The sequence below is a fragment of the Phascolarctos cinereus genome, unplaced genomic scaffold, assembly GCF_003287225.1.
Source record: "Phascolarctos cinereus isolate Bilbo 61053 unplaced genomic scaffold, phaCin_HiC Scaffold_5;HRSCAF=322, whole genome shotgun sequence".
Taxonomy (NCBI): Eukaryota; Metazoa; Chordata; class Mammalia; order Diprotodontia; family Phascolarctidae; genus Phascolarctos; species Phascolarctos cinereus.
In genome coordinates this window covers 264992209-265014020 of record NW_027555958.1, presented here as the reverse complement: position 1 = coordinate 265014020, position 21812 = coordinate 264992209, and the positions used below count along the sequence as shown (strand labels likewise).

At 38.8% G+C, this 21812-nt stretch overlaps 2 protein-coding genes across 5 annotated transcripts in view; both read right to left on the bottom strand.

The window, feature by feature from the left end:
• Positions 1-21812, bottom strand: part of LOC110193947 (uncharacterized) — a 251167-nt gene that overhangs the window by 191509 nt on the left and 37846 nt on the right. The gene's annotated exons all lie outside the window — the stretch shown is intronic.
• LOC110193911 (large ribosomal subunit protein eL29-like) lies at positions 10586-11615 on the bottom strand. The gene has a single exon (XM_078156783.1). The coding sequence runs from the start codon at positions 11199-11201 to the stop codon at positions 10713-10715; it is 489 nt and encodes a 162-aa protein (XP_078012909.1). The 5' UTR covers positions 11202-11615; the 3' UTR covers positions 10586-10712.

Below are 21812 nucleotides of genomic sequence, written 5' to 3'. Positions count from 1 at the left end.
TCTTCCTGTAGTTGATAACCTTTCCCTTAGAACACATTCAATCTCCATTCTTGGCAACCACATGGAAGGTGAGTGTGGGGTGGGGTGCTTCTTGCCAATTAAGACTCACCACTGAGATTCCTTTAACTGGCTACTGCTCCAGAAGAGCCGAGGACTCATGAGAAACAAAGTCAGAGAAAGAAAGAGACAGAGGCAACGAGAGAATGAGACAGAGACAGAAAAAGTTTCTGCCCAGTTCGTTCTTGGCTGCAGCTCCTGAAATGACAAGATGTGACTACACTGAAAGGTGGGGAAGGACAGGATCATTTCATCTAGCTGGTGCTGAAGGCCACAAGTAGTCAAGCTTGTGCCTACGTCCCTAGCAGCCCCTGATTCTTTTGTGTTTCCGTTACCTACACAGGTAACTTTGTGCCTTTCTAAATGTTTGGAAGTATTCAGTTGCTGCTGCAGCAGCGGCATTTCTAAGAACAGCCCTAGGAATATCCCACCAGCATAGCAGTAGCAGTGGTGTCCACCAGAGTATCCTACTAACAGCAGGAGAAATGTCTGAATTCGAGAAAGGCATGAGAAATAAGAGTAGTCAGTTTAGCTGTTTGAGGAGCTGGCTTAAGCCAAGGGCTGATCAGACAATGCCCAGAATGGTGAGATGTAAAATTACTAATTCACAACCTTGGCAACCGTTCTTTTTCTTGAGGAGGCTTAAGTACAGCCCTCTAAGCAAACTGCAACTGTATCTATAAAGTGAAGGTACTGAATCTTGCTTTAATCTTTCTGTTAATGTATGCTGTGATTCTTCCTGATTGATATCTCTTTTAGTTTATGGGGAGAGCCAGACATGAGCCATAGCTTTCAGAGTAATTAGCATTGTCCCAAAGATGCCAGGGTAGGGATTCGATGAGTAAACAATGTGAGAAAGGAGAAGCTTACCTGCCCAAGTACAAGTTACACTTCCCTAGAGCTGAACCCAGGCAAATAGCAATGAGTTGGTCCCCGACAGGAAGTGATACAGGCATACAATCCCCTTGAGTCCCAGCCAAGTGGAGTCTCTAGATTTATATTTCCAGCAAGAAAGACAGTGGCTGGCATCTCGTATGTTCTCAATAAATATTTATTCATTTGAAGAGATTCCAGTTTTTGACATTGGAGCCCTAGGATATCACTGAGACTGAAACCTACTGTAAAACTTTGTTTCTTGTTTCAGCTTTGAAGTGTGCTGTGTTAGTTACAACCAGGAGGTGCAGGATGGTAATTAAATGATGGGCAAAGACTAAAGAGGACTGAGACAGACATAACCAATTGACAAACATTTGAAAGGTATGTCTGAATGAATACAGAGATCTCTTGCTAGCCTCAGCATCAAAAGGGAAAAGAGGAATGTAACATTAAAGTAGAAAGATGGGGCCCCCTTTAAGGGCCTCAGAAACCATGCAAACCCAGAGACTTCTTTCTAGAAGGCACAAGAGCAAGAGCACAAAACTACACCATGGGACTTAACTGTCCCTGAAGTAAGCAAAAGCATAGACAAACTCAGGAAAAGATGTTCAGATTGGGAGATTCAATTTTCAAACACAGCCCACATTCACAGAACTAGACCAGAGATATTTGAGAAATGGCAGATAGACAGCACTTCAGCCTCATCCTTCTCTTGTGGAATGGAAGAGAGATTGCCTAGACTTGACTGTCATGAACATTGCCTCCCTCTTCGCCCAACTATTATGCTGGTGATGCAAGCACAGACCTTCTCCTGCTCTCTGCAAAAGTGCACCAGATCTCAAATCATACCTACCTGTGTAACCCATGAGCCAAGTTTATATATTTAAACATATCTTACAGTCAATGAATCACTCTAAAAACCCAGGCCTCCTAAGTCCTAGTCACTGCTTTTCCATACCATGTAACTCCCTTGAACATGCAGAATTGGTTGACATCTTGAGGGTTATTATAGCCCTGTTATTCCTCATTTTCTGTCATTAACTGCAGCATAAGATCTCTGTTTTCCATCAGTTTGAAAACAAAAGGATCTAAAGCTGTCATACTGGTGAATCATAGAAAAAGGATTAATAGAAAAAAATATAAGAACCCAAGATTGGGTTTTAGGTGAGAGAAAGAAAAGAAGAACATGGAAGCAGAAGTGGATTGCACCAAACTTAGAATAGTGATACTGAGGACATGCCTTCTCTCTTAAAATTCTCTTCTTTGTTATAAAGAACAGGTGGAAAATGAAGAGAAGGAAAAGTATAAGAAAATAAGATTGAGAGAAAAATATAATTAATTGCCATAACTGTAAATGTGAATGGGATGAACTCACCCATAAAATGGAAGAGGATAAGAATGCATTAGAAAACAAAATCTAATAAGTTGTTTACAAGGAACACACTTGAAACATGAAGATTCAAATAGAGTTAAAAATAAGGGGTTAGGACCAAATCTATTATGTGTCAGCTGAAGTGAAAATTTAAGAATTTTGATCGATCCAAAGACAAATCATGATTACAGAGACTGAATAATGAAGCATGCCATCCACCTCCTGACAGAGAAGTGATAGACTTAGACCAACATCTTACACAATACAGTCAAAATAAATACATGACCATAATTTTAAAGATCATTCCATAAAGAAATTATAATAGAAGATCATATACCTTTCAGAGCTATCAGTAGGAGATATAATCTTTAATGAAACCAAGGGATAGAGACAATTACAAAAGAAATAAAGTAACTTTGATTAAATGAAACAAAGTTTCTGTGCAACAAAATTATTGCGCCTAGAATAAAAAGGAAAATGATGGAGTGAGAAAAAATCTTTTTATCGAATTTCCCTGATAAGAGTTTGGTATTCAAATTATATAAACAATTACCCAATGGTTATGAACAAATGGTTCTGAAAATAACAACTATAAACTATTAATAATTGCATGAAAACTGTTCCCAATCACTAATGTTAAGAGACAAACACGTCAAAACAACCCTGAGGTTTTACCTTGCACCCTACAAATTAAAAAAGGTGATTAAATGTGAGAATAGTCCATGTTGGAGGGGTTGTGGGATCAGAAGCATACTGGTATGTGATTGGTAGAGCTATGAACCAGTACAACCTTTCTAGAAAGCAATTGGGAACCTTGCAAATCAAATTACTAAAATATTCAAACCCCAGAGATTTCACAACTGGACTTATACCCCAAGAAGATCATTGATATGAAGAAAGTCCCCACATACACCAAAATATTTATAGCAACACTTTGCAATAGCAAAGAATTGTCAATTGATTGGAGAATGGCTAAAAAAAATGTGGTATATTAATGTAATGGAATATTGCTATTCTGTAAGGAACAACAAATACGATAAATATAGGGAAGCACAGAGAAATTTACATGATCTGGTACAGAAGAAGATAAGCAGAACCAAGAAGAGAAAATATATAATGTCTACAATAATGTAAATAAAAAGAGCCACCATAAAACAATTAAAAGTGAATGTTGCAAAAAGAATAAGTATGGTCCCAAAGAAGAAATATGAGGAGATACATCCACTTTACTCCTTTGCAGAGGTGGAAAGCCCCCAAATGTTGTACATTTCATATATTTTCACCTGTTTTTGATGTATTGATTGGTTTTGCTAATTGTTCTTTTCTCTTCTTCCTCTTTTTCTTTTTTTTCTCTCTTTAAAAAAGTGTTGTTGTATGGGATGGCTCTCTGGGAAGGGAAAAGATGGAAGGATACTAGAAGAAATTCCAGTTATATAAAAACAAAAGAGACTTATGATAATTTTTTTTAAAAAAACATATATGAGGGTTATACATTGTCAAAAGCTTTAATTTAAATGATATAGTTTTTACTATATTTAATGTTTTTATAATGTTGAATCACCCATGCATCCGTGGTGTAAATCCAACTTAATCATATGAATGATTTTTGGGATAAATTGTTGTAGTCTTTTGGCCAAGATTTTATTTAAAAATTTTGATTCAACATTCATTGATGATATGTATCTATAGATCTCCATCTTTGCTTTATCCTTTCCCAGTGTAGATATAAGGACTATATTTATGCATAAAAAGATTCTGACAGAGGGCTTTCATTCTCAATTTTTAAGAACAATTTGGGGGGCGGAGCCAAGATGGCAGAGTGAAAGCAGCAACTTGCTTGAACTCTCCCCCAAACCCCTCCAAATACCTATAAAAATGGGTCTAAACAAATTCTAAGGCAGCAGAACCTACAAAAAGACAGTGAAACAAATTTCCAGCCCAAGACAACCTGGATGATTGATCAGAAAGTATATCACGCAGGGCTGGGAGCCCAGCTCAGCGCAGCGCAGTGGGTGTGCAGACCACAGCGAACCTGGAGCAGGCCTCAGAGGACTGAATCTCAGGCAGCTGTGGGCTTCCAGACTCCTCAATCCACGAATGCCAAAGACAACTTAAAAGGTCAATGGGGAAAGTCTATTTCTGCGGTGCTGGGAGAGGAAGGCAGAGTCTCAGCTACATTCCCCAAGAGTGTGCCCAAGAAGGGGGGGCAGCTGCTTCCTGAGCTTCCAGCCCACAGACTAAGGGGTAATCAAGTGGCTGATCAGAGGGGGATTGCAGGGATCTCTTTGCCAGTGCTGAGGCAGGAATCTCTTGCTTTGCCCGTGCTTGGATCTGGGTCACAGTTCTGGGCAGCAGTCCTGGGGTGAGGAGGAGCACTGGCACAGTGGAGCTTGTAGTGGCTGTGGACAAGAAACCTTCCTCACAGTTCCAGGACAAAAAGGAGTGCTTGTGGTCACTAACAGACCACAGCATAGGCCAAGAAAGGAGTAAACACCTCATTCCCTTATCATACCACCTTGCAAGAACTGAAAATTTACAGGTCCCTACAAGTATCTCTGAAAACAGCTATATAAACCCCCAAAGCTTGGGACAGTACATTCTCCACATTGGAAGCAGACTCTTACCTTAACAAAGAGTTTAAAACTCAAGTAATTGGCTGGGATCATGAGCAAGCAGTGCAAAAAGAGTCAGACTATGTTATCTTACTTTGGTGAAAAAGAAGATCAAAATACACAACCGGAAGAAGACAACAAAGTCAAAGCTCCTACATCCAAAGCCTCCAAGAAAAATATGAATCCATCCCAGGCCTTGGAAGAGCTCAAAAGGGATTTTGAGAAGCAAGTAAGAGAAGTAGAGGAAAAACTGGGAAGAGAAATGAGAGTGATGCAAGAAAATCATGAAAACAAGTCAACAGCTTGCTAAAGGAGACCCAAAAATACTGAAGAAAATAACACCTTAAAAAATAGCCTAACCCAAATGGCAAAAGAGGTCCAAAAAGCCAATGAGGAGAAGAATGCCCTAAAAAGCAAAATTGGCCAAATGGGAAAAGGAAGTCCAAAAGATTACTGAAGAAAATACTTCCTTAAAAATTAGAATAGAGCAATTGGAGCTAGTGACTTTATGAGAAATCAAGACACTGTAAAACAAATCCAAAAGAATGAAAAAATTAGAAAACAATGTGAAATATCTCATTGGAAAAACAACTGACCTGGAAAATAGATCCAGGAGAGAGAATTTAAAAATTATTGGACTATCTGAAAGCCATGATCAAAAAAAGAGCCTAGACATCATCTTTCAAGAAATTATCAAGGAAAACTGCCCTGATATATTAGAACCAGAGGGCAAAATAGAAATTGAAAGAATCCACAGATCTCCTCCTGAAAGAGATCCCCAAAGGAAAACTCCTAGGAATATTATAGCCAAATTCCAGAGTTCCCAGGTCAAGGAGAAAATATTACAAGCTGCCAGAAAGAAACAATTCAAGTACTGTGGAAACACAATCAGGATAAACAAGATTTAGCAGCTTCTACATTAAAGGACTGCAGGGCATGGAATATAATATTCCAGAGGGCAAAGGAGATAGGATTACAACCAAGAATCACCTACCCAGCAAAACTGAGTATAATCCTTCAGGGGAAAAAATGGTCATTCAGTGAAATAGAGGACTTTCAAGCATTCTTGATGAAAAGACCAGAGCTGAATAGAAAATTTGACTTTCAAATACAAGACTCAAGTGGAACATGAAGAGGTAAACAGGAAAGAGAAATCATAAGAGACTTATTAAGATTGAACTGTTTACATTCCTGCATGGAAAGATGATATTTATAACTCATGAGACCTTTGTCAGTATTAGGGTGGTTGGAGGAAAAAATTATAGGTATGTATAGGTAGGTAGGTAGGTAGGTAGGTAGGTAGGTAGGTAGATAGATAGATAGAGAGATAGATAGATAGATAGATAGATAGATAGATAGATAGATAGATAGATCGATCGATCGATCGATAGATAGATAGATAGATAGATAGATAGATAGATAGATAGATAGATAGATAGAAGGCACAGGGTGAGTTGAAGATTAAGGGATCATATCTGGAGAATAAAATTAAGGGATGAGGGAGGATTATACTCGGAGAAGAAGAAAGGGAGAGGTAGAATGGGGTAAATTATCTCACAAAGAAAAAACAGAAAAGAAAAGTCTCTTAAAGTGGAGGGGAAGCAGGGGAAGGTGACAGGGAATGAGTAAATCTTATTCTCATAGGATTTGGCTTAAGGAGGGAATAACATACACATTCATTTGGGTATGGAAGTTTGTCTTACCCCACAAGAAAATAGGGGGAGAAGGAGACAAGAGAGCAGAGGGATGATAGAGAGGAGGGCAGATTGGGAAAGGGGGTAATCAGAAGCAAATACTTCTGAGGAGGGACAGGGTCAAAAGAAAGAATAGAATAAATGTGAGGGCAGGATAGGATTAAGGGAAATAGAATTAGTTTTTCACAACATGTCTACTATGGAAGTGTTTTGCATAACTGCACATGTATAACCTATATTGAGTTGCTTGCCTTTTCAATGAGGGTGGGTGGGGAAGGAGGAAGGGAGAAGATTTGAAACCTAAAGTTTTAAAAACATATGTTTAAAAAAATGTTTTCACATGCTACTGGGAAATAAGAAATATAGGAAATGGGGTACAGAAGTCTGTCCTGCCCTACAGGAAAATGGAAGGGGAAGGAGATAAGAGAAGGGGGGAAGAGATAGAAGTGAGGACAGACTAGGGGAAGGGATATTCAGAATGCATGCCCTCTTGGGGTGGGGGGAGGGGTGAGATGGGGTGAAAATTGGGAACTCGGAATCTTGTGGAAGTGAATATGGAAAACTGAAAATAAAGAAATTTATATTTGAAAAAAGAATAATTTGTACAGAATGGCTGTTAATTGTTTCTTTTAAATCCATTTTCACAAAAAGATGTTTTCCCCCCTTTTCTGCAAGTTCAATTTCCTTTTGGGAGCTTGGATTATTTAAGATTTCAATTAGTTCTGTTAATTTGTGTATTTTATGTTTTTGTAGATAATTGTCTATTTCTTTTGGGTTCTTAGTTTTCTGGCACATAAGTGCATATAATAGATTTTGATAATACTTTTTATTTCTTCTGTGTTTATTGCATGGGTCTTTTTTATTTTGTTGATTTGACTTTCCTCCCTCCACTTTTTATCAGGTTGGCTAAAAGGCATTTTTTAAAATTTTATTGATATTTTCAAAGAAGAAGTTTCTAGTTTTATCAGTTCTGTGTTTTAGTGTTTCCAATTTCTCTATTTCTCCTCAGTTTTCAAGATGTACTCTTTCCTACTTATTTGAGTTTTTGTTAGCCTTTTTTAATTACACATTTAGTTTGTTATTCTGCTCTATTATTTTGTTAATGCATGATTTCAGGGATATATTTTTTTCCTCTAAAGATTGACTTGTGTTGCATTATCATCTTCTTTCACATAGTTATTAGCTGTTTCTCTAATTTGTTCATTGATGCACCTATTATTTAGGATTCATTTTTAAATATTCATTCAGTTCTGTGTTTTTTGTTTGTGTTACCCAAACTGGCTATGATTTTTATAGTGTTGTAATACAATAATAACAACAACAATAATAATAGTAGCATTGCAAACTTTAAAGTTTGCAAAATGCTTTACAAATACTATCACCTTTGATCTTCACAATGACCTTGGGAGATAAGTGCTATTTTATTATCACCATCTTATAGATAAAGAAACTGAAACAGAAAAAAATAAGTGGCTTGCCCAAGGTCACACAGTCAATAAATGTCTGCAACAGGATTTGACCTTGGGTCTTCTAGATTCCAAGTCCTACACTCTATCCACTATGCCACCCAGCTACCATTCCATAAAGAATGTGTTTAATATTTCTACTTTTTTACTTGCATTTTTGCCACATTGCCATACATGGTCTATTTTTTCTAAGCACTATGGGTTTCTCAGAAATATGCTTTCCTTAGTGGTTTAGTTCAGAAGGTGCCCAAAATCTTGTAACTAAATTCTCCAACAATTTATTTATTTTTCTATTTCCCATTTTGTTTTATCTTTCTGTTAGATTTGTCCTGCTCTGAAAGAGAAATAGTGAAGTCTTCTGCTATTATTGTGCTATTGTCACTGTCTAGCACTCAACTAGCCAGGCACCACTAAGCTAAAATCACAGCCCCAGCCTGCTGTCTAGGAACAGGGAAAGTATCTAGTCCACTGACCCAGTGTTTCCACACTAAATTATGAATAAAAGATGTTTTTAAAAGTATAATAATATAATATAATAAAAGTATAATATATAAAATATACCATAAAAAGTATAATATAAAAGTATTGTAAAAATATAACATAGACAAATCATTCACTAATTTTATCCAAAATAAAAGAGTAAGACCAACTGCCAAAAATAAAAAATGGCACAGTAGAATTTATAGCAAGTAAAAATGAAATAAATGAAATTACAAGAATTTTTTGTCTAATTATATGCCAACAAAACTGAACTCAAATTAAATGGACATTCAAAACAAATATGAAATACTAATATTAACTGAATAAGCAATAGAGAATTTAAGTAACACAATATGAGAAAAAGAAATAGGACAAAGCTATAAATTAACTCCCAAAGGGGAGGGTTAAACCTGAGGATCAGTGAATTCTATCAAATATCAAAGAACAATTAACTCTAATTTTGCACAAATCGTTTGCAAAAATAGCAAAGAAGAACACCTACTAAACTCTTTTTTATAAGACAACTATGGTCTTGATGCCCAAAAAAAAGAGATAAAGCAGAGATGGGAAATATATCACTAATACCTCTAATTAATATCAATATAAAATGTTAAATAAAATATTAGAACAGAGACTATGGTAACATATTAAAAAGATTATACACTATTGCCAGGTTGAATTTATACAAAGAATTCAAAGTTGATTCAATATTAGGAAAACTAAAAAGATAATAAACCACATGACTGTATCAATAGATTCAAAAAAAGAATTTGACAAAACATACCATTCTTTTACATTAAAAAATGAACTTCTCCTTAATGTAAGGTAAACTATCTGAAACCATGAACAACAGAGAAGTTTTAAAATTCTTTCCAGTAAGATCAGAAGCAAAGTTAGGATATTCATTATCACCAACATTATTTGATATTGTTTAATAAATACTTGTTATAGCAATAGGACAAGGGGGAAAGGACCATCATTTTATTCATCCTACCTCACTCAAAGTAACTAGCAAAGAATTAGAAATTGAAGGATGTCCATCAATTGGGGAATGGCTGGGCAAGCTGTGGTGTGTGATTATGATGGAATACTATTGCATTATAAGAAATGATGAGCAAGGTGTTCTCAGAAAAACCTGGAAAGATTTGCATGAACTGATGCAAAGTGAAATGTAGTGTATACAAAGTACCAGCAATATTATAAGATGATCAGCTATGAATGACTTGGCTATTCTCAGCAATACAATGACTTAAGTCAACTTTGAGGGACTTATGATGAAAAATGCTATCCATCCCCAGAGAAAGAACTGATGGTGTCTGAATACAAAGTGAAACATCCTTTTTCTTTTTACTTTCTTTTTCTTGAGGTTTGTCTTTCACAACATGACTGTTATGGATATGTTTTGCATGACTGCACATGTATAATCTATATCAAATTGCTTGCCTCCTCAATTGGGTGAGGGGGGCAGAGGAAGGGACAGAATTTGGAACTCAAAGTTTTAAAAACAAATGTTAAAAATTGTTTTTACATTTAACTGAGGAAAATAAAATACCAAATTTTAAAAAGTAAAAATAAAAACACAAAGTAACTAGCAACATGCTATCCCTGATATCCACTGAATCAGTCAAGTCAAGTCAAATCAGGGCAAGTCAACAAGCACTTATTAAGCACAGGGCCTGGCACATAGTAAATGCTATATAAATGCTGGTTCACTTTCCCTTCCCTTTCTCTCTCCCCATTAAGATCCAAAGGAACACACAAACTAAATACAGTCACATAACAAACAAATTAGACAATGGAAAGAGATACTTTTCACAATTATAAAAACTTCTTTATTAAACAAAGGATAGAGAAGATCACAGGATTTAAAATTGACAGTTTTTTTAATGTCTACTTCAATTTTATTTAACAAGAACTGAACAAAAATGTCACTAAGACAAAGTGTTGTAAAATATTCAATACTGAATCTTATCATGTACATTTTGAAACTTTAAACCCATAATGGTTGTCAGCAAATAAGCCCTTTTACTTTGTATGAAAATTTAAGTTGGTTTTTTTTTCTTATGACTCACCATTTTCTTTATTTGTACAAAACAGTGAATAGAATAATCATACCCTGACTGGGGGAAAAAATGGTCCTCCTGTCCTAAAGTATCTATTTTGAAGGCTTGGGACTAGCAGGTTTAGCCCCAGCATCTTTGGGTTTGGACTCGGTAGCCTTGGTGTCAGCAGGCTTGGCAGCCTTGGAATCACTGGGCTTTGTGGCCTTAGAATCAGACTTGGTTGCCTTGGGATTGGACTTGGCGACTTTGGAGTCAGATTTGCTGGCCTTGGCGGCAGACTTGGCAGCCTTAGGGTCAGTGGGCTTGGCATCTTTGGGGTCAGTGGTTCTGGCAACCTTACAGCCAGGCTTTGTGATCCTGGGGCCTTGACATTTCATGGTGACTCTAGGGCCTGGATGTTTGGTGGCCATCTTGTGGACAGCACGCTGGGCACTGGCCTTGGGGATCTTGAGCCTGAGGAGCTTGGCCTTGGAGGCCATGATGCTCAGGGCCTTGATGGCCTCTGTTTGGGCCTTGATGGCTTTGGCATTGTTGGCCTGCATCTTCTTCAGGCCCTTCTTGTGTTTCTTGACACAGCGCATGTTTCTCGGAAACTGGGGGTAAACCCCTTTCAAAGACTCATATCTCTGTGAACTAGGTTTCTTGATGCCATTTCTGTGCCATTTTCATGATTTGTTATGGGTGGTATGGTTCTTAGTCAACCATCTTTACACCGCAGCCAGCACTAACAGACACTCCACCAACCAGAAGAGGCAAAAATGAGAGAAAGAAGGAAGAAGCATAGGGCAGTGTCAAATTTTTTTTTGACAAAATTTTGTCAAAAGTTTTTCGTAAAGCCTTTAGAAAAGGATGGTTATACCTGCTCCCTATTTTCAAATCTAGACTCTTCTGTAGCAGTCCCTCCTCAGGGCATTAAGTGTGAAGGAAAAAACACTATCTAGGCTATGGGAATGGTAGAGGCTGCAAACAGGAGTTGTCTGAGGCCTGGCCGTAGAGTGGACTGGGTGCTGCTTGTAGCCACCTTCCAACTCCCCACCCACGAGGCCTTCAGGGGCCTAAGCCAGTGCCCTTCCCACCCCCACCCCAGCCCTGGCAGAAGGTCAGAGAAGAGGAAAAATTGACAATTCTGATGATAAAAAAAATTGAAAACTTTGCACAAGCGAAAGCAATGCAGTTAAAATTAGAAAGAAAATAATTAACTAGGGAAAAACCTTTGTGGCCATTTTTTTCCTGATAAACGTCTGGGATAAAAAATATATAAGAACTAATACAAGAACCATTCCCCAGTGGTCAAAGGATATGAACAGGAAATTCTCAAAAGAAGAAATACTATCTATCAACAACCATATTTTAAAAATGCTCTAAATTACTAATAAAAAGAGAAATAAGAAATGCAAATTAAAACAGCTCTGAGATGACATCTAACACCCATCAGACTATCAAAAATGATAGTTGTTGTAGGTGGCATGGGAGAACCATCACACTAATGCAGTGTTGGTGAAGCTGTGAACTGATCCAGTCTATCTGGAAAGCAATTTGGAATTAAACTCAAAAAGTCGCTAAACTCTATATTCCCTTTGACTCATTATTGACATTACTAGATATATACCCCTCAAAGAAATCAGAGACATAGGAAAAGAGCCATATGAAAATGAACTGAAAATAAAGCAAGTGCCTATCAATTTGGGAGTGGCTGAGCACATTGTTATATATGAATATAAAGGAATATTAAGAAATGATGAGGGGGTCGACTCTAGGAAAACCTTAGAAGACATCTATGAAATGAGGCAGAGTCAAGTTAGAAGAACTGAGAGAATAAATGATACAATGATTATAACATTATAAAGGAAAACAATTCTGAAAGATTTAAGAACTCTGAGCAATACAATGAACAATCACAACTCCAGAATACTGATAATGAAACATTCTTTCTATCTCTAAGCAGAGGTAGAAAGTGAGGTAGAAAAGTCTACCATCTTAGCAGATGGACCAAAGAAGAATTTTCAGACATGACCAAAACAGCACAAATTTGTAACAAGGGAGGGGTTTTACTGGAAGAGAGTGGGGAGTATGTATTGTGGAGGAGATTGGGAAAGTGGTGATAGTGACGGAAAAAAGGAAGAAAGGAAAGAGCATCATTGACTTTCTTTTAATATACAGAACAGAGAATAAGAAAGTTCAGAAGGAGATTTAGTTGTACAAGCAAGGTGCTACCTTGAAAAATTGAATGTATCCTTTAAAAAAACAAGCTGTACATAATCAATGAATGGTTTTGAGTACAATACTGTCTTTCTGTCTTTTGTTTATATAAATATTAAGAGATGTGGCTATCATGTTCATAAAAATAAAAGTTTAAATTTTTTAAGTAAAAAACAAACAAACAAAAAACCCAACAGCAGAGCCATGATTTGATCCCTGTCTTTTGATTCCAAATCCAGGGTTCTGCCTTAATTTTCTGCCGTTTGATCATGTGTTTTTTTGCCATACATAGACATAAGTTAGACACTAGATTTGGAGTCAGAGGTTCTGGGTTTGAGTCCCACCCCTGATGTGTTCTTAGGCCACTGTTTTGAGCCTCAGTTTCCTAATCTGTAAAATGAAGGAGTCAGACTAAGCGACTTATCTAAAGTCTCTTTACTTTCTTATCATCTGCAAAAAGATGACAGTTCACCAACAGGCCACTCACGAGTAGTGGAAAGAGCACCATTATGAATGAGGAGAGTTGGGTTCTAATTCTCACTCTGCCTCTCCCAGCCTCAGAAAATAAAACACATTAACTCACATGGAATCAGTGGCCAGTAGTTTTATATCAAAAAATGAAATGCATAAGAGTTTAGAGATAACAGAACACAAAAGCTTAGATACAGGCCACTTTTGTCTAATAGCCAGGGCAGGACAAATTGCTTTTCTCAGAAGCGGAGCACAAAGTAAATGTCTAACAGTTAAGGTAGGGGACAGAGGACTTTGTGTTAAGAGCCTATCAATGAGCAAGGGGAAAGAAAAAGGGTCCCAAATGCTTCTTGTGGTCTGGTCTCACCCAAAAGACCCCTCAGCTTCAGGAAGTCTTGGACTCATTCCCTCAGCTCCAATCACCATCATCCGCAACAGGAAGATGCAAGAGTCCCAGATTCCAGGGCAGGGTTCCTGGGGGCAGAACACGTTACTGAAAACCTTAGTCTACTGTCTCCATCTTGGCTCAAACAAGATGAATTTTATGCATTCTCCTTCATCCCCATGGCCTCACCAGTAAAAGTTAAGTCAATGGGCATCATAGGTCCTATTAACCCTGGGAAAGTCCTCTCAGTTAGCATAGTTACTTCCAAAATTCTGAGTTTTCCTGGTTTAACAGCCACCAGGGCTACATTACTTCCTACAGTGAGAAATGTCTTACAGAAATCAGATGTAATATACTTAAAATCTGCAAATACACATCATACACATCAAAAGAAATGTCAACACTTTAGATAGCAGCATCCCAGTTTCTCCAGTAATCACCCCTTGATACTGTTGTGAGCAAAAGAACATCAGCAGCACATGCACCAGGCATGGGACAGGAGAAAGCATCACTTTTTGCATTAGGTGTCTAAATTACATACAGGACATAGATGCACATCCTGATATAGGCACATCCACAGGATAGCTAAGGGCCATAAACATCTAAACAAAACAAAGCTAGAAATAAGAACATCAATTGTCCTATAAAAAAACAAAAGATGCATGAGATACATGTATATGCAAATAGCAAGCAACAAAACATGTGCATAGCTAACACTTAAATACTGCTATACTGCACACGTAACATATAAGTAAATAAACATAGTAGCAAAATAATAAAACAGAAACCTAACTCAAATCATACAGTAATTAAAATGAGCAGCAGTGAGATGCACTTATAGTTAAGGTATATCATATGGTCATGCAACATCATGTTAGTCAGCTGACAGGTCAGCTAGACCTTTTGAGACCTGAAGACCTTTTTGTAAGGAGTTGATAATTATATCTTGCTTACAAGTCTGGGTGACCGGGAGGATGATGGTGCCCTCAAGAGTAATAAGGAAGTTAGAAAGAAGAGAGGGTTTCAGGGGGAAAGGTGAGTTCAGTTTTGAACACGGCGAGTTTGAGATGTCTAGAGGACATCCAGTTTGAGATGTTCAACAGGTAGTGGGAGAGGTGAGATTGGAGGTCAGCAAAGACAATAAGTAGATTTGAGAATCATCAGCACAGAGCTGATAATTGAATCTATAAGAGCTGATGAGATTGCCAAGTGAAGTAGTATAGAGAAAGAAGGAAAAAAGAGTCTAGGACAGAGACCTGTGGGATACGAAGGGATAGCAATTGTAACCCCAGTGAAGATCTAGCAAAGCAGACTGAGAGCAGTCAGACAGATAGGAGGAGAACCAGGAGAGAGGAGGGTCAAAAAATCTAAGGAGAAGAGAGTATGAAGGACCAGGTGGTGATCAACAGTGCCAAAGGCTGCAGAGAAATCAAGAAGGGTGAGGAGTGAGGTAGCCTCTTAAGTATTAAGACAGCAATAATCATTAATAAACATAGTAAAGTGCTCTTTGTTCTAAATGCTTTTGTATTTGGGAACAATCATGATTATCACCTGTCCATGTGGGATTGTATTAAATTATGCCACACTGGCTATTCTGAAGAAGTTTTCTTTCAAGTATGGCACTGGGGAAGCAAGTGAAGACAACACTTATTTCTGTCTGGGACTCCAGATTGACTCTTCTGGATTGAGGACATTAACGATATCCTCACCATAGCTGATTTGCCAAGGATAACAAAATTTTAAGTAGAAGGGCGAGTGTAACAGCAGCCTTGGCAATGGAGGCCCAAACTCAAGTACAGAGCAAATAAGGTAGGCTCTGCCTGCTGGCAGTCCATGTAAAAGAGGCTGGAGATCCTGCTTGCAGAAAGACATGATGACATGTAATGCAAGGGCCCTGCTCCCCCATTCAGAGCATGTGAGGTATTTTGACTATTTCCAGTCCCACTTCTATATAAAGTAGACTCCTGCCTTCCAGTGGCATGCTGAACCAGAGCTAAGAATGCATTCAAAAAGACACTAAGCAGCCAATGTATGTCCGTTGTCCTTCCCAGTTATGTTTGAAGGAGGAAGTAAGAACTGCCATAAGCCCTCAGAGGGCAGAGAGGCCTCAGCTCTTTACCTCCCCACCCATGCTGCTTTGGCCCAAGAGTGCATGGCTCTGCTATTCCTTCACTCTATGATGTGTCTAGTCTTTCTTGCCATCTGGTGAAGGGGAGAGTGTGCCTCAAGGTGCTGGGGGAAATGTTTGTAACTTTGATTCTTGACATATGCTCTCAATAGATATTCCTTGGTAAAAACTAATGGCTATTTTATTAATTAATTAATGGCTTAATTTGAGTAAGTGATACTGGGGTGCTAATAGCTAGACTGTATCAATACTATAAGGGAGGTATTAACTACCTAGTGATTAATATTGAGTACACATACCAGAATAAAGGCTGTACAAAAAGATATTCCCCAGCTCCTCGGGGTACCCAGGAATGTCTTGGGGATGTATTGAATGGGTTTTCCAGAGTTAATATTTAAATGTTCAGTGTAAGGGTTTATACCTCAGAAATCAGTAAATGCTACATATCAAGCTTGATTTGTTGTTTTGTTGATGGTCTAGAATTAAGAAAGTGATGGAAAAAATATTAACGATGCAAATTAAATCTGTAAGTGTGTCTTGCTTTAGAGAATCAGTTCTTAACCATTTAGCCAAAGACCCTTAGAAAACTAAGGGGGAATCCATATCCAGAGAAAGACCTATGGAGTCCAAATGAAGATCAAAGCATATTATTTTTCCTTTTTGTATTTGTTTGTTTTTTTCTTTCTCATGATTCTCCCCTTTGGTTCTAATCCTTCTTTGCAACATGACCAATGTGGAAATTAATATGATTGTACATATATGGCCTGTATCAGGCCGTCTTGGAGAGGAAGAAGGAGGAGGAGGAGAAGAAAATTTAAAACTCAAGTCTTATAAAAGTGAATGTTGAAAACCAAAAATAAATAAATATTCTTTAAACAAGAAAAGAAAAGAAAAGAAAAGAAAAGAAAAGAAAAGAAAAGAAAAGAAAAGAAAAGAAAAGAAAAGAAAAGAAAAGAAAAGAAAAGAAAAGAAAAGAAAAGAAAAAGAAAAGAAAAGAAAAGAAATGAAACGAAACCTTAGGGGGAGATGTAACCAGTCTTGCTCTGGGAAACTAACTCATCAATGAGAATGGGCATTGGGATAAAGATCCCCAGGCTTTACAAAGGTTAGACATATTTGACCATGGATTATTCATAAACCCTCCCTGAACTGGAGGGAATGGGACAATGAAGGAGAAACTAGGAGTTGTCTCACTTCCTTATGTCATGCTTCTTTCCCTAGGAAAAAAGAAAAAGTAGTTAGGAAGGTAAGAGAGTTGTGAAGGGTATCCCAAAACAGTCTTCATTCATTTGGAAGTGGTAGAAGAAATTGCAAGCCCTTCAAAAGAATATAGGAATGCCCTTCCACATTGCTTCTTGAGCCAGACTTTGATTTTATAAGCAGCCTGTTCTGTTTTTCCCCCTCAGGAACCATTTCCCAATCTAACTGCCCATAAACATCTTGCTGAATTTGCTACATCAGCAGCCTCTGGTTCCTCTAGGAGCTGACTCTCCTCCCTTCCCAAAGGATGAACATTTCCAACTGGCTGACCCTGGTCTGAGCCCATGCTAAGAAGCACTCGGAGGGGCACATGGCCTCTAGAAGGAGGGGATAGAGGTGGAGACTGAAAAGACAGTAATGCAGTATCTCTTGATTTTCTAGGTTTGTGGCAATATGAATTTTGAGGGGGTGCTTTTTTTTTTTACACTGCCTATTACTGGCAGAGTGATTTGGTTTCCAAGGAAACCAAAGTGAAGGTGCATGGGGCAGCTGCCCACACTGTAGAGTGTGAGAAATGTGTGTCATCCATAATCCAGCGCTCTCAGCTGGAGCTCAGCCAATTACTGCCGGCCTAGCCGAGCTGAACAATAAGAGATTTGCTTGGAATGAAAATTGGAGTGGAAGGGAAGGAAAGGGGGGTGGTGCTCAGGGGGAAGCAGACAAAACAGAATGCCATGGAGATGGCCTGGGTTGGGGCACAGGGGGCCCATGGGATTAGGACTCTAATCCTAGATTATCAACTCTCTCAGCCACCTGAGTTTGCCCAGGGGAGACAAACAACATGTTATCCTCAGCCACCCCACCCCCTTGCTTGCTTCAGCAGTCAGCATAGAAGAACCAGCCCAGCAGCCAGCAGGCTACCCTGGACCCCACTCCACTGCTAATTATTTTTCAAGTGAACATGTTATTATGGCTTACAATCGAAATAATCAATTTGGAATCACCGCTTTGATGAGTTAATGTGCACTTGGTGGGTGTCACTTGAGAATCTCTTGTTGCAGAGCACGGTGCTATTTTTAACACCAGCAGGAGTGGGTACCTAGGAGGCCATGGCAACTAAAAGTGCTATCTATGCATACATGGACTCACACCCTTGGCAGGGTTGCAGAGGTGCTTGGTTTCAGGCTGCCCATCTGACAGCCTCTGTGTAGTATGGGGATGTAGGGAGGTCACCCCAAAGCTCAGTATGTCATGACACCTCTCTCTTGGCTTTACTGGTGTTGATTTTAGCTGGCAGGAGTGAGGATTAAGTAAGTAGGGAGTGAGGCACCGGGAAGAATTTTGCCCAGATGCCTTCTTCATCGGAACGAAAAAGCCTTTTGAAGGCTCTTTTTAATCCAGAAAGGTATCAGTACTAATGAAAGTCCCTGGTACTTGCTCTCAATAAGGTAGCCCACCACACTGTTGCTTGCAAGATTCTCTCTTGTCTTATAAATCTTTGTAGCCCTGATAGCACCCTCTATATAGCAGGCTTTCAAATATCTGTTGAATGAATTTCCCATTGATTCACCAAAGGATCTTAGAAAGTGTTTGACATTTCTATATCCACACTTCTTTCCTTTGTCTCCTTCTAGTCACTTGCACAAACATTACCCTACTTCAGTCAATCCCTTATCACCTCTTGCTTGTACTATTGATATCTTCCTATATGGTTGCCCAGCCTCAAGCCACTTTCCATTCTAAGCTATTCTCTATACCACCACCAAAGGGACATTTTCTAAGTCACAGGTATGACCACATCACAACTCCCTCCCACACACACACACACACACTCAATAAACCGTATTGGCTCCCTGTTACTCCTCAAATAAATAAATATAAACTCATCTGTTTCACATTTAATGCTCTTTACAACTTGGCCCCTCCTATCTTTCCAGCCTTATTACTCATTACTTCCCTCCACAGTCTATAGTCCAGCCATGTTGTCCTTGCTGTTACTAGTGTATGTTGCACAAGCTTTTGTACTAGCTGTCTACCATGCCAAGAATATTCTTTCTCCTTATTTCTTGGAATTTCTGGTTTCCTTCAGTACTTAGCTCAAACACCACCTTCTGACCCAAGGCCTTTCCTGGTGTCTCCTCTACTCCTCACCCCCAGGCGCTAGTGTCTTCTCCTCCAGCCTTACCTTGTAGCAGCTTTGCATGAATTCTCTGTGTACCGATGTACATGCATATTGCCTCTCCAGTTAAAATGTGAGCCCTTAATTGTTCTGTTTCTGTCTTGTATTTCCAGTGCCTAACACAGCATGGTATATTGGACATGATTAATAAAGCTTGTTGATAGGTTGTGTGATAATTGTATGCCACAAGTGAAAGAGTGCTAGATTTTGAATCAAAAGAACTGTGTTCAAACCCTGGCTTTTTCATTTACTACCTGGAATACCTTGGAAAAGTCCCTTTAGTTCTGAGCCTATTTCCCCATCTCCAAAATGAGGGGATTGGACTAGATGAACTCTAAGGTCTATTCCAATTCTAAATCTAAGAAATGATCTACCTCATCCTCTTCAGCTTTCTTCTCCCTATCTTCATCTCCTCCCTACCTCCCACATACATATATGCTTTCCTTTTGTGATTAATATTGGGCTAAATTACTTAACAGTAATTAAGGATGCTGCAGGCAGGACACAGCCTGTGCTCCCATGCAAGAGAGTGCCACAACTACAAAAATTATCACACCTTCTAGAACCTTGTCCTAGAAGATCAGTGTGACCCAGCCAACTGCTAGTGCCCATGGCTTTCACAGGCTCTGCTAACTTCCCTTGTGGGCATACTGACTACTACCATGGGATAGGAATGAATACGATCCTGCTTTTTATCTCACTAAAGGCTCAGAACCTAAAGTAGTTACTGTCTTCCATTCCCCTATACCATGTCCAAAAGCTCTCTCATCTCCCTCTGGTAGACAAGAAATGGTAGTTGGAAGCAAACCCCACAGACATGGAACTTTGAGCAAAGAATATGAGAAAACAGGACTCAAAATGAGGGCTTTCTGGGAAATAGTCCTTCAAGGTCTTGTCAAATTCAATCACAATCAAATGAAAATCACTCCCTGATTTTAGGGCTGGACAGGACCACAAGAGGTAGTCGTCTTGGGGGCTTCAGAATAGCTTCACAAGTTTAAAGAAACACTTCCATTGGAAGTTCTGAGAACAGTGATAGAGAGAAAGACACATGTAAAGGGAGGAATGGGGTATAGTCATTGGACCTGAGATTTCCAAGTCTGGCTTCTTGTTTTCTGACAATTGAATCGTGTAGGAAAAATGTTTTTGTCTGTTCTCTTTTTTAATACCTCCAAGGAATGCGACTGTATATCACAGGAACCCAGTCCAAGTTCTTGCTTGTGTCCAGTGAAAATTTCTCCTGCTTTCGTTTTCTTCTATTTCTTCTATGTGTTAGTCTCCTACGGACCTCAAGAAAAACTGCCGGGTTTCATCCTCATAAAAGCCATTTACTTCAAAGTAGTGATTGTTACTCCTTGACCTTCACTTATATAGACTAAACAGCCTTTATTCCTTTCATTCTTTCTCACAAGGCTGATTTTCCACATATTGGCAACATTTTCTAGTCAATAGACATGTATTAAATTAAATGCATTGATTGACTATCTCCAAGGCAGCAGGAAGGAACGTTGGAATGTAACATGTTTTCCCAAAGCTCAGTCATCTTAAGAGATACTCTCCCTACTATATAACCAGCAGGATATAACTACCAGAATTATGAAGAAATGGGAAGCCAAACGCTGCTAGCCAAATCCTTTGGAAGATGCTGCCCTAATGGCTGGAGCTGGAGCTCCAGAAGCTAGAGGCTTGGTTTAGCAGGAAAACTATGAATTCTCTTTTTCTGACCCTGACACTCATGTACACAGTTCCATCCTTTCCCCTATTCCTCTCTTCAGGTGTGACTTTCTCTCCAGTAACCATTCTTAGAATCCACCCCCACCCCCATGGAAGGGTTTCTTTAATTTTGTGAGGGAAAAACAAAGAACAATTCTCAGACACCCAAGACAATTGACTCTGAAGAAAGCAACTGTCGCTCCTTACTTAACAAGTTTCTTTTCCCTAACATCACTGTTTGATTGAGTCATACCCCGGGGAATCCATGAGGTTTAGATTCATGTATATTTTTATTTACTCTACTATTTAAAAGATTATAATACTGCTTATCATTAATATTTCTTTGGCTCATGTCAAGCCCCTATCCAAAGAAACAACTTATCAACCTGGAAAGAAAATCTCTCTCTCTCTCTGTCTCTGTCTCTCTCTCTCTCTTTTCTCTGTGTGTATCTGTCTGTCTCTGTCTCTCTGCCTTTCTGTCTCTCTGCCTGCCTCTGTTGCTCAGTCTCTGTTTCTTTCTGTGTCTCTGTGTCTGTCTGTTTCTGTCTCTTTGTCTCTGTCTTTGTCTCTCTCCCTTCACCTTGCCCCCAGAGAAACCACAGCCATTCACTCCACTGCTTCTTTTAATTCCCCAAGGATATACATTCACACAGAGAATGATATCTTAGAGAAATCAGTTTCTTTTCAAGAACGCTTAGCTAATACAGAAAGTGAACAGACCATTTAAAAGAAATAAAGAATGGAAAACAGGCTCAGTGAGAAAGCCAGCAAGATTGAAGTAGAAGACCGGAGGGGAAGGGTGGAGAGAGGGAATGAGTTTCACCATAGTTTACGGCAAACTGCAACAGCCACATCTCTGTCTTGCAGGAGCACAGTCTTGCAAAAGGCTTAAGTTCCATAGTGCCCACAGTACTATG